This window comes from Patagioenas fasciata, chromosome Z (assembly GCF_037038585.1).
Source record: "Patagioenas fasciata isolate bPatFas1 chromosome Z, bPatFas1.hap1, whole genome shotgun sequence".
NCBI lineage: Eukaryota > Metazoa > Chordata > Aves > Columbiformes > Columbidae > Patagioenas > Patagioenas fasciata.
This window is the reverse complement of record NC_092560.1, coordinates 76,891,125-76,907,842: the sequence shown is the minus strand read 5'-3', so window position 1 is coordinate 76,907,842 and position 16,718 is coordinate 76,891,125. Positions and strand designations below refer to the sequence as shown.

At 53.5% G+C, this 16,718-nt stretch overlaps 5 protein-coding genes across 21 annotated transcripts in view; 4 read left to right on the top strand and 1 right to left on the bottom strand.

Moving 5' to 3' along the window:
- UBAP2 (ubiquitin associated protein 2) overlaps positions 1-16,718 on the bottom strand; it is a 145,577-nt gene that overhangs the window by 11,993 nt on the left and 116,866 nt on the right. The window lies entirely within an intron of this gene.
- On the top strand, positions 439-1,170 carry LOC136114803 (interferon-like). Its single transcript, XM_065860392.1, has one exon. The coding sequence runs from the start codon at positions 439-441 to the stop codon at positions 1,168-1,170; it is 732 nt and encodes a 243-aa protein (XP_065716464.1).
- On the top strand, positions 4,745-5,355 carry LOC136115206 (interferon-like). The gene has a single exon (XM_065861165.1). It carries the CDS (start codon positions 4,745-4,747, stop codon positions 5,315-5,317), a length of 573 nt encoding a protein of 190 aa, XP_065717237.1. The 3' UTR covers positions 5,318-5,355.
- Positions 10,205-10,927, top strand: LOC136114802 (interferon-like). Its single transcript, XM_065860390.1, has one exon. The coding sequence runs from the start codon at positions 10,205-10,207 to the stop codon at positions 10,925-10,927; it is 723 nt and encodes a 240-aa protein (XP_065716462.1).
- Positions 14,502-15,074, top strand: LOC136115222 (interferon-like). The gene has a single exon (XM_065861196.1). The coding sequence runs from the start codon at positions 14,502-14,504 to the stop codon at positions 15,072-15,074; it is 573 nt and encodes a 190-aa protein (XP_065717268.1).

Sequence of the window (16,718 nt, the reverse complement as noted above, 5' to 3'; positions counted from 1 at the left end):
AGAGAATCTAGAAAACAAAAACCAAGAAACACAACTCCCAAAACAGATCAAAAGGAAACCCTGCAGTGCATCCCCAGCACAGCTGACACAAAAGGCTCGGCCGCACTTTCACATCCCCCGCCGACCCACAGCAGCAGCGGGGCCGGGCTCCCCCTGCACTCGACAGCAGCCCTGGGAAAAAAACAGCTCCTCTTCCCTAGGGCAGGGCCAACCGGCTCACACTTTGACAAGAACAACCAATGCGGTGAGGAGAAAGCAAACAGAAAGCGAAACTGAAAATGGAAGTCGGGAAATTCTGGTTAGATGATGAAAGGAAAGCCATGGCACCACATAAAGCCATGGACACAGCAGCAGCCCAAGCACAGCGCCCACCCACACCGCCAGCCAGCCTGACCGGGCTCCTGCCCAGCACCACCCAGCAGCACCCACAGCCCCACCATGGCTGCGCCCCACACCCCACGGCCCCGCCTGCCGCACGGCGCCCCGGCGCTCCTGCTCCTCCTCACGGCTCTCGCCACCGCCACCGCCTGCCACCACCTGCGGCCCCGCCACGCCACCTTCCCCTGGGACAGCCTCCAGCTCCTCCGGGCCATGGCTCCCAGCCCCACACAGCCCTGCCACCAACAGCACGCGCCCTCCTTCCCCGACACCCTCCTCAACACCCCCCGCTCCCAACAACCCGCCGCCGCCCTCACCATCCTCCAGCACCTCTTGCAAATCCTCAGCAGCAACAGCATCCCCCAACACTGGCACAACCAGGCACGGGAACACCTCCTCAACAGCCTCCACCACCACAGACAGCAGCTCCAGCAGTGCCTGACACACAACAGGATGCTCTTCAAAAGGAAAGGACCCCGCAACCTGCTGCTCACCATCCACAAATACTTCGGGGACATCCAGGACTTCCTCCGCACCCACAACCACAGCGCCTGCGCCTGGGACCACGTCCGCCTCCAAGCTCACATCTGCTTCCAATACATGGACCAACTCCTAGGGCAGGTGAGGAGCCAAACCGCTCCTGCCCTCCACCAAACGCGCCTGCTCCCAACGCCCATTCCCAGCCAACACCAGCGGCTGCAGCCGGAGCAGAGGACGCAGCAGCCCGGTCTGGCATCGCTCAGCACCGCTCCCAGTGCTTCGGGACAGGAGCCGACAGCCACACGGGCGTGAGCACAGAGGGGTCCAGGTTGCAGGACAGCCGCACAACCACCTCTGCTGGAATGGAAGGAGGACGAACCTGCTGTGCCGCACACTCATGGAGAGCCGCCAGGCGATGGGGATACGGGTGGTACTCATCACCCACGGCGTTATGGAGCCCGTCTGGACTGCGACCTCCCCGATGGAGGGGAAGGGCCCTGTGGACACTCTGGGACTCTCACGCCAACGACTATTTATCACAGAGCTCTAACTATTTATTTATTTATCTATTTATCTATTTATTTATTTATTTATTTTGCTGGCCACTGATTTACATATCAGTATTATTTATATGGATTATTTGTTCACTTGTTGGAAATAAAGACCTTTTCCATAAGCAAAAGAAGAAAAAAGACTGTCGTGCTGCATGTACCTGACAAGCAAAGACAAGGCCTCTGCAGGCTGGCAGGGATGAGCCTCCCTCCTGCACCCTGGCCCACTGATGCCTCCGGACCCACCAAAGGCTCCGGACAGCAGGACACTCTTGGGGATCCACCATGGGTCTCCAAGCACACACGCATCTCCCGCCGATGCTTGACCCGCGGAGCACACGCTCACCCAGACCACAGGATGCCTGCCCTGTGCGCTCCTCCTCGCCCACCACCCACCCTCTCTCTTCCCAGCCCTCTCCCATTGCCAACACATGAAACCCAACCTCAAACCACCACCCATCACAAACAGCCATTCAGCAATGCCACAGCACTGCTTGGGAGGCCCGGTTTTGTTAAAAACAAGACCACTTGCTCTTTTGGTGAATTTTCCTTTCAGCTAAGTTCTTCTAAGGAACGGCACTCTTCCCAATTTGGATGCATGCTTTTCAAGATGCTGTTTGCTCTGGAGTTGATAATGGTAACGATGCAGAAGAGTTCCAGGTTTAGACATTGCTATGGCAGCCAAAGTTACTGATATATTTTGCATGTCCCATAAGTGACAGGGTCACATTTGAAAAGAGGGGTGAACAGAACAGGTGACTAAAATTCAAAAACCAAGTATTTCATCCCATATACGTCATACACCCTATGAAAATGGGAGACCACCAGAGTCTCGCTCTCTTTGACCATGGACGGCATCTGAAAATGACCCTCCCTGCTGTGCCTGCAATCTGAGGCCTGGCTCCAGACCCTGCATCCCTGAATCCAGTTCCACTTTACTGCAGAGTCCAGCCCACAACTGCCGGGTGCCTGCCCTGCAGCCGCTGCAGCAACCCTGCACTAGCCCGGGAAATTCAAGAGTGGATTTCTCTATTTTTGGATTATTTTCACTATTTATTAGTAGTGTTAGTAAAGCATTTTTAACTTTTTCTACCTTGTAAGCCTCTCTCCCTTTTCCTCCTATTTCCTTTCCTTAATGGGGACGGTGGGGGGTTAACAGAGCATATCTGCCACAGTTTATTATCGCCCTGCAGTAAACAGTGACAATGGGCCCAGTGAGGTGTTATAGACAAGGTGCACCTCCAAGAGGCAAGACGGGGACACATCAAGGCCTGTGTAGGTTTCGACAAGAAATGCCTGTGTTACCAAACACCCCAAAAAAGTCCAAAAAGCCCTAAAAACACAGGAGATGCCCAGGACTGCTCGCTGCTCTCCTACAATCACCACAACTGGCCCAGGACACTCCTGCCTGGGCTCGCACACCAGTGCCCATGAGAACCTGCCTCATTACACAGAACACGTTTGTCCTGAGCCGCCTTCGTCCCAACACATCCTTAGAAAACAACAAGATCCATCCCCCAAACACCAACACCCAACATGGTCCAAACCAACCAGCACACACCAGCACAGCATGCCCCATGACGAAAACTACCCACGCACCACCAGCACCAGCTGCTCCTTCGCCCTCCAAACACCAACCCTAAAACATCTGCCATGGGGGCTTTGCCCTCCCCACGTAGCCTGAGCAAGACAACACACAAGTTCAGCAGCTCTGGGCTCCTCCAACACACCTCACACAGCTTGCTCTCCATGCTTGGTCACACCATCTCCACCACCACGTCACCGCAAGGACACTGCTCCGTGCAAACACACGTGGGGAATTCCCATGTAGCTGGAGAGCAAGAAAACAAGCAGCACCAGATATATTCAGGTAAACAGCACAACCCCTCCAGGTGCAGCTCACACGTTGCACTACAGTCCTCCTGATGTTCCCTCCAACCAGAAATACCCTCTGACACCACCCGGGGGGAACCTCACTGGCTCTGCTTTTCCTGAGGTGGTTGAAGAAAGGAAACCCTCCTCAGATACAAACACAGAGGAGGAGAGATACTGACACAAGCTGGAACACAATGACTTGCAACATGAAAGAATCAAACATTATTACTATCTCCACCATGAGGGCGAAACAACCCCACAGGCGGGATCAGGGAGGTTCTGTGATGTCCATAGCTGGAGATATACCCAAAAGAATCACGGGACAAGGCCAAGAGCAACCTCCTCTGACACCACCTGTCCTCAGCATCACATTCAGTTGGGCATCTCAAAAACAAAATAGACCGTTAAAGAATAGGTAAAACAATGGAAAGATGTGATGAATGAACAGTGATCAAAAACTATAACAGAACAAAACAACACACAAAAAAACCCCAACCCAGGTAAATAAGCAAATACATACATCCATAAATACATAAGAACAGATAATAATACAGAAGTTCCAGTACTATGAAGGCATAACATCAAAAAAAAGAATTTTACCACGCAAATATTAAAAAATAGGAAAAATGATACTTTTACTAGAGGACCTTGCACTCTGCACAGTTAAAGTGACAGTGGTCATGAAACAGTTCTCAAAACGAAAATGGAAAATCAGCCTATGTAAAAACCTTCCAGGAGTATCGCCTTCATTGTTCAATGAGCAATAGCTCACAGAAGACTTTGTATCGCCCATCACAACCAGGTTGAAACTGATGTAAGTGAAGCAAAGACATTGCAGATGCTTCAGCAACAAACATGCAGTGCCCAGACCCACAGCCACCTCCTCGAAGGACATCTGGACAGAGAGAGCTCCTGAGATTCCTGAGACACATCTCGTAAAACCCCAGAATGTGAACAGTAATGATGTAATTAAAAGGAAAAAAAAATTACATAGAAAGTAAAAACTCAAAAAACAATAACTGGTGTATTACACAAGGAAAAGAGACTAAGAGAGAAAGGGAAATTCAGTGAAACACAGCAGGCACAAGTGCTCACGAGAGGAAAAGGAAAAACCACAAACACATCACTGCGTGTCACCACGACCCCAGCGCTTTCGAGTCCCCCGCTCAACATCCACTGTAGTCTACCTGCCCCCAACACACCAGCAGCAAAGCACCCACACCGCCCGCCCCCCGCACGGGCACCCCACCAATGCACTTCCCCAAGACCACCACGGCCACCAGCCACCGCTGGAAACCACGGCCGGAAACTCACCGCAATCAGAAAGCCAGGAAGGGAAACCGCGGCACCACATAAAGCCATGGACACAGCAGCAGCCCAAGCACAGCGCCCACCCGCACCGCCAGCCAGCCTGACCGGGCTCCTGCCCAGCACCACCCAGCAGCACCCACAGCCCCACCATGGCTGCGCCCCACACCCCACGGCCCCGCCTGCCGCACGGCGCCCCGGCGCTCCTGCTCCTCCTCACGGCTCTCGCCACCGCCACCGCCTGCCACCACCTGCGGTCCCGCCACGCCACCTTCCCCTGGGACAGCCTCCAGCTCCTCCGGGCCATGGCTCCCAGCCCCACACAGCCCTGCCACCAACAGCACGCGCCCTCCTTCCCCGACACCCTCCTCAACACCCCCCGCTCCCAACAACCCGCCGCCGCCCTCACCATCCTCCAGCACCTCTTGCAAATCCTCAGCAGCAACAGCATCCCCCAACACTGGCACAACCAGGCACGGGAACACCTCCTCAACAGCCTCCACCACCACAGACAGCAGCTCCAGCAGTGCCTGACACCCAACAGGACGCTCTCCCGAACACAAGGGCCCCGCAACCTGCTGCTCACCATCGACAAATACTTCGGGGACATCCAGGACTTCCTCCGCACCCACAACCACAGCGCCTGCGCCTGGGACCACGTCCGCCTCCAAGCTCACATCTGCTTCCAGCACCTCCACAACCTCACCAGCACCACCCCCAATTAGACCAACCACCCCCAACGACCCGCACGGCCCCACGCACACCGCCCTCGCCACCGCTGGACCACTGCCGGACCATTGCCCCATCCCACCTCCATCCTCACACCTTCCCTGACCCACGGCAAGAGCTGCTGCCACAACGGCCCTGCACCCCCAGCCTCCCACTCCCCTATTTATACACCTTCCTCTATTTATTTGGACAATGCTTTTTATCTATTTATTCGCCTATTTATTCAACACGTAATAAAGACCTGGTGCTAAACGCTTGCCGGTGCCTCTCGTCTCAGAAGCAGAACAACAAACCTTTAGGGTGAGGGGCAGCCGCCTACACTCAACACCTACCCCAACCCCGCTCTAAACGGGGCTCTGCACATCCCCAGCCCACTCTCCTCTTTGGCACCTTCCTAAGGCGGCTCTGGCCTCAACCTCTTGGGAATAACTCTGCCAGGGTTCAACCATCACCATCACAATCATCTCCGTGGCCCTTATCTCCTAAACCTTCGCCACCTTCCATCCCGCTTTAGACCGGCTGATGTTCACCTCTCAAGTCCTCAGTATGAGGGCGACACAAACCTGATACATTGGGTCTGGAGGAGGCCACAAAAATCATCAGAGGGCTGGAACACCTGTCGTCTGAGGACAGGTTGAGAGAGTTGGGGCTGTTCAGCCTGGAGAGGAGAAGCCCCTGGGGAGACCGTATTGCAGTTGTTCTCTATGTAACGGGGGCTTCTAACAAAAGGGGAAAAGAATCTTGGGGCAGGAGTTCGCAGGACGCATTGAGATGGCTTTAGACAAGATTTGAAGGGGGAAGGGGAGGAAACCAGCTCTGGCAGAGACAGACCCCAGAGCAACAAAGCAGCATTTGAGGGCAGTGCTAGTGAGGCCCTTCGGTCGGCCATCCCAGTGGAGGCGGGGGATGGAGAACAGTGCAGCAAGAGAAACACAAGAGTTATCCATGTGTTAGAAACCGTGGAAGCACTTGAGGATGGCCACAAAGGAATCAGAGCTTCTCACCAGGAAAAGATGGTGGCATCACTGGCCTGCCTGATGGGTATCTGTACGAATGCACGAGCACGGGCAACCAACAGGAGGAGCTGGAAGCCACTGTGAGGCAAAAAAACTACAACAGAACTGCCACCTCAGAAACATGGTGGGATGACTCTCGTAACTCACGTGCTGCAATGGATGCCTATCAACTCTTTAGAAGCGACAGGCGAGGAAGGAGACCAGGTGGCACAGCCAGTGGACGTTAGGGAGTGGTTTGATTGTCTTGAGCTTGATGAGAGTGATCATAGGGTTGAATGTCTAAGGGTGAGATTCAAGAGGAAGGACAACAAGGTCACATCCTGGTGGGAGGTTGTTACAGACCACCCAACAAGAAAGAAGAGGAAGATGAAATATTTCGCAGGCAACTGGGAGAAGTCTCCTGATCACTGGCCCTTGTCCTCATGGGGACTTCAACCTACCTGATGTCTGCTGGAAGTACCACACAGCGGAGAGGAAACAGACTACGGGGCTCCCGAAGTGTACGGAAGACAACTCAGTGGGTTGGTCAGCCTACCACGCAATGAGCCTCACACACTCTGTTGTTTGCAAATAGAGAGGGACTTGTGGGCGATGTGTTGCTTGGAGTTCTCCTTGGGCATAGTGATCATGAAATTATTGAGTTGTCTGTTCTTGGAGAAGCTAGAAAGCTGTTCAGCAGAACTGCCAATGTAGAGTTCCGAAGGGCAGACTTCGACCTGTTTGCAAGGCTGCTTGGCAGAGTCCCTTGGGACGCAGTCCTGAAGGACAAAGGAGTCCAGGAAGGCTGGTCTCTCTTCAAGGAGATAATCTTAGAGGCGCAGGAGCAGGCTGTCCCCGTATGCCGGAAGGCGAGCCGGCGGGGAAGAAGGCCGGTCTGGCTGAATAGAGAGCTGAGGCTGGAACTTAGGAATAAAACCGGGAATTTATGACCTTTGTAAGGAGGGGCAGGCTGCTGCGAGGTTATGCAGGGAGAAAATCAGAAGGGCCAAAGCCCAACTAGGCCTGGAGCCTGGCAACTGATGTACTAGGCAACAAGAAATGTTTCCATAAATCCACCAGCAACAAGAGGAGGGCTAAAGAGAATCTCCATCCCCTGATGGACGCGGGGCAAAACACAGTAGCAGAAGACAAAGGAAAGGCTGAGATACTAAATGCAATCTTCACCTCAGTCACCAACAGGCACAACAGTTGTGCTCCAGGCACCCAGTGCCCTGAGCCAGAAGACAGGGATGGGGAGTAGAATGAAGCCCCAACGATCCAAGGGGAAAAGGTTACTGACCCGCTACATTAGCTGGACACGCACAAGTCTACAGACCCAGATGGGATACACCCAAGGGTGGTGAGGGAGCTGGTAGAGGTGATCACTAAGTCACTTCCCATTATCAATCAGCAATCCTGGCTAACTGGGGAGGTCCCGGTTAACTGGAAGTTGGCTAACGTGATGCCCATCTACAAGAAGGCCCAGAAGGAGGATCTGGAAACTACAGACCTGTCAGCCTAAACATGTTGCCAGGCAAGGTCATGGAGCAGATGATCACGAAGTGACACCACACAGCACATACAAGACAACCATGTGATCAGGCCCTGTCAACATGGGTTTAGGAAGGGCAGGTCCTGTTTCTCCAACACGACCTCCTTCTATGACAAGGTGACACCCCTAGCAGATGAGAGAAAGGCTCTGGATGTTGTGTACTTACACTTCAGTAAAGCCTTTCACACCGTATCCCACACCATGCTCCTGCAGAAGCTGCAGCCCATGGCCTGGATGGGTGTTCTGCGATGGATAAAGACCTGGCTGGAGGGTCGGGACCAAAGAGTTGCGGTGAACGGAGCCAAATCCAGCTGGCTGCCAGTCATGACTGGTGTTCCCTAGTGCTCCGTACTGGGGCCAGTTCTATTTAATCTCTTCATCAATGATATGAACAAGGGAACCGATTGCATGTTTACTAAGTCTGCAGATGACACCAAATTGGGAATGTTGATCTTCTGGAAGGTAGGCAGGCCATACACTGGGATCTGGACTGGATGGATTGTTGAGCTGAGCTCAATTGTATGAGGTTCAACAAGGCCAAGTACTGGGTCCTGCACTTGGGTGACAACAACCCCAGGCACCGCTACACGCTCAGGGAAGAGTGGCTGGCAAGGTGCCTGGCAGAAAAGGTACCTGGGAGTGTTGATCGATAGCGGGCTGAACATGAGCCAGCAGTAGGTCCAGGTGCCCAAAAGAGCCAACAGCATCCTGGCTTGTGTCTGGAACAGTGTGGCCAGCAGGACCAGCGCACTGACTGTCCCCGTTTACTCGGCTCTGGTGAGGTCCCACCTTGAATACTGTGTTCAGTGCTGGGTCCCTCATCACAAGAAAGACCTTGAGGCACTGGAGAGAGTTTACAGAAGAGCAATGAAGCTGGTGAGGGGTCTGGAGCACAAGCCTGATGAGGAGCAGCTAAGAGAACTGGGGTTGTTCACTCTGGAGAAAAGGAGGCTGAGGGGAGACCTTATCACTGTCTACAACTACCTGAAAGCAGGTTGTAGCATGGAGGGGGTTGGTCTCTCCTCCTAAATAGCAAGTGACAGCACAAGGGGAAATGGCCACAAGTTGCACTAGGGGAGGTTCAGATTGGATATTACGAAAAAATTCTTCATGGAGAGCGTTGCCAGGAATTGGAACGGGCTGTCCACATAAGCGGTGGAGCCGCCAACCCTCAAGGTGTTATAAAGGGGCTCAGACTACGTTCTTATGGATGCCAGTTAGCGCTAGAGTCGGGTTATAGTTGGACTCAATGCTCCTAAGGGTCTCTTCCAACCAAAATGATACAATGATTCCACAAAGAAGGATGGGCACAGACTTTTAAACACTTCTTGCAGAGATAAGACAAGGGGTAATGGCTTTAAACTAGATGAGGGCAGATTCAGACAAGATACAAGCAAGATATTTTCTACTATAGAGGCGCTGTAACACTGGCTCAGGTTGCTCACAGAGATGGTGATGCCCTGTCCCTGGACACATTCAGGGCCATGCAGGACGGGGCTCTGAGCATCCTGATCAAGACGACAAGGTCCCTGTTCCTTCTTGGAGGTGTCTATCAGATCACCCAGAAAGGTCCTGCCCTACCCACACCATTCCAGGATTCCATGGAAGAGAAGCACAGTAGAGATAGTCATGGCAGCCCCTCTCACACCAGCAACACCACAAGGCCCTTGCTCTCGGAAGGGACACAAACACCTCCGTGAATGCAACCCAAAAATGTTCGGCAAGATATTTGCACAAAGAGGAAAAATTCTTCCACCGGAAAAGTTGCAGATGCTATAGAGAAAAAAAAAAATCACCATAAAAATATTTGTCAGTAAGAAATATAGGGAAAACATGCATTAGCTCATATATACAAATAGTATCAGAGAAAGAATGAGGAAAAACACATGTTGGTAGGTAGAGAATCTAGAAAACAAAAACCAAGAAACACAACTCTCAAAACAGATCAAAAGGAAACCCTGCAGTGCATCCCCAGCACAGCTGACACAAAAGGCTCGGCCGCACTTTCACATCCCCCGCCGACCCACAGCAGCAGCGGGGCCGGGCTCCCCCTGCACTCGACAGCAGCCCTGGGAAAAAAACAGCTCCTCTTCCCTAGGGCAGGGCCAACCGGCTCACACTTTGACAAGAACAACCAATGCAGTGAGGAGAAAGCAAACAGAAAGCGAAACTGAAAATGGAAGTCGTGAAATTCTGGTTAGATGATGAAAGGAAAGCCATGGCACCACATAAAGCCATGGACACAGCAGCAGCCCAAGCACAGCGCCCACCCGCACCACCAGCCAGCCTGACCGGGCTCCTGCCCAGCACCACCCAGCAGCACCCACAGCCCCACCATGGCTGCGCCCCACACCCCACGGCCCCGCCTGCCGCACGGCGCCCCGCCGCTCCTGCTCCTCCTCACGGCTCTCGCCACCGCCACCGCCTGCCACCACCTGCGGCCCCGCCACGCCACCTTCCCCTGGGACAGCCTCCAGCTCCTCCGGGCCATGGCTCCCAGCCCCACACAGCCCTGCCACCAACAGCACGCGCCCTCCTTCCCCGACACCCTCCTCAACACCCCCCGCTCCCAACAACCCGCCGCCGCCCTCACCATCTTCCAGCACCTCTTGCAAATCCTCAGCAGCAACAGCATCCCCCAACACTGGCACAACCAGGCACGGGAACACCTCCTCAACAGCCTCCACCACCACAGACAGCAGCTCCAGCAGTGCCTGACACACAACAGGATGCTCTTCAAAAGGAAAAGACCCCGCAACCTGCTGCTCACCATCGACAAATACTTTGGGGACATTCAGGACTTCCTCCGCATCCACAACCACAGCGCCTGCGCCTGGGACCACGTCCGCCTCCAAGCTCACATCTGCTTCCAATACATGGACCAACTCCTAGGGCAGGTGAGGAGCCAAACCGCTCCTGCCCTCCACCAAACGCGCCTGCTCCCAACGCCCATTCCCAGCCAACACCAGCGGCTGCAGACGGAGCAGAGGCCGCAGCAGCCCGGCCTGGGATCGCTCAGCACCGCTCCTGGACAGGAGCCGACAGCCACACGGGCGTGAGCGCAGACGGGTCCAGGTTGCAGGACAGCCGCACAACCACCTCTGCTGGAATGGAAGGAGGACGAACCTGCTGTGCCGCACACTCATGGAGAGCCGCCAGGCGATGGGGATACGGGTGGTACTCATCACCCACGGCGTTATGGAGCCCATCTGGACTGCGACCTCCCCGATGGAGGGGAAGGGCCCTGTGGACACTCTGGGACTCTCACGCCAACGACTATTTATCACAGAGCTCTAACTACTTATTTATTTATCTATCTACCTATTTATTTATTTATTTATTTTGCTGGCCACTGATTTACATATCTGTATTATTTATATAGATTATTTGTTCACTTGTTGGAAATAAAGACCTTTTCCATAAGCAAAAGAAGAAAAAAGATTGTCGTGCTGCATGTACCTGACAAGCAAAGACAAGGCCTCTGCAGGCTGGCAGGGATGAGCCTCCCTCCTGCACCCTGGCCCACTGACGCCTCCGGACCCACCAAAGGCTCCGGACAGCAGGACACTCTTGGGGATCCACCATGGGTCTCCAAGCACACACGCATCTCCCGCCGATGCTTGACCCGCGGAGTACACGCTCACCCAGACCACAGGATGCCTGCCCTGTGCGCTCCTCCTCGCCCACCACCCACCCTCTCTCTTCCCAGCCCTATCCCGCTGCCAACACATGAAACCCACCCTCAAACCACCACCCATCACAAACAGCCATTCAGCAATGCCACAGCACTGCTTGGGAGGCCCGGTTTTGTTAAAGACAAGACCACTTGCTCTTTTGGTGAATTTTCCTTTCAGCTAAGTTCTTCTAAGGAGCTGCATTCTTCCCAATTTGGATGCATGCTTTTCAAGATGCTGTTTGCTCTGGAGCTGATAATGGTAACGATGCAGAAGAGTTCCAGGTTTAGACATTGCTATGGCAGCCAAAGTTACTGATATATTTTGCATGTCCCATAAGTGACAGGGTCACATTTGAAAGGAGGAGTGAACAGAACAGGTGACTAAAATTCAAAAACCAAGTATTTCATCCCATATACGTCATACACCCTATGAAAATGGGAGACCACCAGAGTCTCGCTCTCTTTGACCATGGACGGCATCTGAAAATGACCCACCCTGCTGTGCCTGCAATCTGAGGCCTGGCTCCAGACCCTGCATCCCTGAATCCAGTTCCACTTTACCGCAGAGTCCAGCCCACAACTGCCGGGTGCCTGCCCTGCAGCCGCTGCAGCAACCCTGCACTAGCCCGGGAAATTCAAGAGTGGATTTCTCTATTTTTGGATTATTTTCACTATTTATTAGTAGTGTTAGTAAAGCACTTTTAACTTTTTCTGCCTTGCAAGTCTCTCTCCCTTTTCCTCCTATTTCCTTTCCTTAATGGGGACGGTGGGGGGTTAACAGAGCGTATCTGCCACAGTTTATTGTCGCCCTGCAGTAAACAGTGACAATGGGCCTAGTGAGGTGTTATAGACAAGGTGCACCTCCAAGAGGCAAGACGGGGACACATCAAGGCCTGTGTAGGTTTGGACAAGAAACGCCTGTGTTACCAAACACCCCAAAAAAGTCCAAAAAGCCCTAAAAACACAGGAGATGCCCAGGACTGCTCGCTGCTCTCCTACAATCACCACAACTGGCCCAGGACACTCCTGCCTGTGCTCGCACACCAGTGCCCATGAGAACCTGCCTCATTACACAGAACACGTTTGTCCTGAGCCGCCTTCATCCCAACACATCCTTAGAAAACAACAAGATCCATCCCCCAAACACCAACACCCAACATGGTCCAAACCAACCAGCACACACCAGCACAGCATGCCCCATGACGAAAACTACCCACGCACCACCAGCACCAGCTGCTCCTTCGCCCTCCGAACACCACCCCTTAAACATCTGCCATGGGGGCTTTGCCCTCCCCACGTAGCCTGAGCAAGACAACACACAAGTTCAGCAGCTCTGGGCTCCTCCAACACACCTCACACAGCTTGCTCTCCATGCTCGGTCACACCATCTCCACCACCACGTCACCGCAAGGACACTGCTCCGTGCAAACACACGTGGGGAATTCCCATGTAGCTGGAGAGCAAGAAAACAAGCAGCACCAGATATATTCAGGTAAACAGCACAACCCCTCCAGGTGCAGCTCACACGTTGCACTACAGTCCTCCTGATGTTCCCTCCAACCAGAAATACTCTCTGACACCACCCGGGGGGAACCTCACTGGCTCTGCTTTTCCTGAGGTGGCTGAAGAAAGGAAACCCTCCTCAGATACAAACACAGAGGAGGAGAGGTACTGACACAAGCTGGAACACAATGACTTGCAACATGAAAGAATCAAACATTATTACTATCTCCACCACCAGGGCGAAACAACCCCACAGGCGGGATCAGGGAGGTTCTGTGATGTCCATAGCTGGAGATATACCCAAAAGAATCACGGGACAAGGCCAAGAGCAACCTCCTCTGACACCACCTGTCCTCAGCATCACATTCAGTTGGGGATCTCAAAAACAAAATAGACCGTTAAAGAATAGGTAAAACAATGGAAAGATATGATGAATGAACAGTGATAAAAAACTATAACAGAACAAAACAACACACAAAAAAACCCCAACCCAGGTAAATAAGCAAATACATACATCCATAAATACATAAGAACAGATAATAATACAGAAGTTCCAGTACTATGAAGGCATAACATCAAAAAAAGGAATTTCACCACGCAAATATTAAAAAATAGGAAAAATGATACTTTTACTAGAGGACCTTGCACTCTGCACAGTTAAAGTGACAGTGGTCATGAAACAGTTCTCAAAACGAAAATGGAAAATCAGCCTATGTAAAAACCTTCCGGGAGTATCGCCTTCATTGTTCAATGAGCAATAGCTCACAGAAGACTTTGTATCGCCCATCACAACCAGGTTGAAACTGATGAAAGTGAAGCAAAGACATTGCAGATGCTTCAGCAACAAACATGTAGTGCCCAGACCCACAGCCACCTCCTCGAAGGACATCTGGACAGAGAGAGCTCCTGAGATTCCTGAAACACGTCTCGTAAAACCCCAGAATGTGAACAGTAATGATGTAATTAAAAGGAAAAAAAAATTACATAGAAAGTAAAAACCCAAAAAACAATAACTGGTGTATTACACAAGGAAAAGAGACTAAAAGAGAAAGGGAAATTCAGTGAAACACAGCAGGCACAAGTGCTCACGAGAGGAAAAGGAAAAACCACAAACACATCACTGCGTGTCACCACGACCCCAGCGCTTTCGAGTCCCCCGCTCAACATCCACTGTAGTCTACCTGCCCCCAACACACCAGGAGCAAAGCACCCACACCGCCCGCCCCCCGCACGGGCACCCCACCAACGCACTTCCCCAAGACCACCACGGCCACCAGCCACCGCTGGAAACCACGGCCGGAAACTCACCGCAATCAGAAAGCCAGGAAGGGAAACCGCGGCACCACATAAAGCCAGCGAGCCAGCAGCAGCCCAAGCACAGCGCCCACCCGCACCGCCAGCCAGCCTGACCGGGCTCCTGCCCAGCACCACCCAGCAGCACCCACAGCCCCACCATGGCTGCGCCCCACACCCCACGGCCCCGCCTGCCGCACGGCGCCCCGGCGCTCCTGCTCCTCCTCACGGCTCTCGCCACCGCCACCGCCTGCCACCACCTGCGGTCCCGCCACGCCACCTTCCCCTGGGACAGCCTCCAGCTCCTCCGGGCCATGGCTCCCAGCCCCACACAGCCCTGCCACCAACAGCACGCGCCCTCCTTCCCCGACACCCTCCTCAACACCCCCCGCTCCCAACAACCCGCCGCCGCCCTCACCATCCTCCAGCACCTCTTGCAAATCCTCAGCAGCAACAGCATCCCCCAACACTGGCACAACCAGGCACGGGAACACCTCCTCAACAGCCTCCACCACCACAGACAGCAGCTCCAGCACTGCCTGACACACAACAGGATGCTCTCCCGAACACAAGGGCCCCGCAACCTGCTGCTCACCATCGACAAGTACTTCGGGGACATCCAGGACTTCCTCCGCACCCACAACCACAGCGCCTGCGCCTGGGACCACGTCCGCCTCCAAGCTCACATCTGCTTCCAGCACCTCCACAACCTCACCAGCACCACCCCCAATTAGACCAACCACCCCCAACGACACGCACGGCCCCACGCACACCGCCCTCGCCACCGCTGGACCACTGCCGGACCATTGCCCCATCCCACCTCCATCCTCACGCCTTCCCTGACCCACGGCAAGAGCTGCTGCCACAACGGCCCTGCACCCCCAGCCTCCACTCACCGCTCCCCTATTTATACACCTTCCTCTATTTATTTGGACAATGCTTTTTATCTATTTATTCGCCTATTTATTCAACACGTAATAAAGACCTGGTGCTAAACGCTTGCCGGTGCCTCTCGTCTCAGAAGCAGAACAACAAACCTTTGGGGTGAGGGGCAGCCGCCTACACTCAACACCTACCCCAACCCCGCTCTAAACGGGGCTCTGCACATCCCCGGCCCACTCTCCTCTTTGGCACCTTCCTAAGGCGGCTCTGGCCTCAACCTCTTGGGAATAACTCTGCCAGGGTTCAACCATCACCATCACAATCATCTCCGTGGCCCTTATCTCCTAAACCTTCGCCACCTTCCATCCCGCTTTAGACCAGCTGATGTTCACCTCTCAAGTCCTCAGTATGAGGGCGACACAAACCTGATACACTGGGTCTGGAGGAGGCCACAAAAACCATCAGAGGGCTGGAACACCTGTCGTCTGAGGACAGGTTGAGAGAGTTGGGGCTGTTCAGCCTGGAGAGGAGAAGCCCCTGGGGAGACCGTATTGCAGTTATTCTCTATGTAACGGGGGCTTCTAACAAAAGGGGAAAAGAATCTTGGGGCAGGAGTTCGCAGGACGCATTGAGATGGCTTTAGACAAGATTTGAAGGGGGAAGGGGAGGAAACCAGCTCTGGCAGAGACAGACCCCAGAGCAACAAAGCAGCATTTGAGGGCAGTGCTAGTGAGGCCCTTCGGTCAGCCATCCCAGTGGAGGCGGGGGATGGAGAACAGTGCAGCAAGAGAAACACAAGAGTTATCCATGTGTTAGAAACCGTGGAAGCACTTGAGGATGGCCACAAAGGAATCAGAGCTTCTCACCAGGAAAAGATGGTGGCATCACTGGCCTGCCTGATGGGTATCTGTACGAATGCACGAGCACGGGCAACCAACAGGAGGAGCTGGAAGCCACTGTGAGGCAAAAAAACTACAACAGAACTGCCACCTCAGAAACATGGTGGGATGACTCTCGTAACTCACGTGCTGCAATGGATGCCTATCAACTCTTTAGAAGCGACAGGCGAGGAAGGAGACCAGGTGGCACAGCCAGTGGACGTTAGGGAGTGGTTTGATTGTCTTGAGCTTGATGAGAGTGATCATAGGGTTGAATGTCTAAGGGTGAGATTCAAGAGGAAGGACAACAAGGTCACATCCTGGTGGGAGGTTGTTACAGACCACCCAACAAGAAAGAAGAGGAAGATGAAATATTTCGCAGGCAACTGGGAGAAGTCTCCTGATCACTGGCCCTTGTCCTCATGGGGACTTCAACCTACCTGATGTCTGCTGGAAGTACCACACAGCGGAGAGGAAACAGACTACGGGGCTCCCGAAGTGTACGGAAGACAACTCAGTGGGTTGGTCAGCCTACCACGCAATGAGCCTCACACACTCTGTTGTTTGCAAATAGAGAGGGACTTGTGGGCGATGTGTTGCTTGGAGTTCTCCTTGGGC

What these genes read in the sequence shown, in the direction of transcription:
- LOC136115206 (XM_065861165.1), top strand. Translation starts at nt 4,745, where the DNA reads ATGGCTGCGCCCCACACCCCACGGCCCCGCCTGCCGCACGGCGCCCCG.
- LOC136114803 (XM_065860392.1), top strand. Translation starts at nt 439, where the DNA reads ATGGCTGCGCCCCACACCCCACGGCCCCGCCTGCCGCACGGCGCCCCG.
- LOC136115222 (XM_065861196.1), top strand. Translation starts at nt 14,502, where the DNA reads ATGGCTGCGCCCCACACCCCACGGCCCCGCCTGCCGCACGGCGCCCCG.
- LOC136114802 (XM_065860390.1), top strand. Translation starts at nt 10,205, where the DNA reads ATGGCTGCGCCCCACACCCCACGGCCCCGCCTGCCGCACGGCGCCCCG.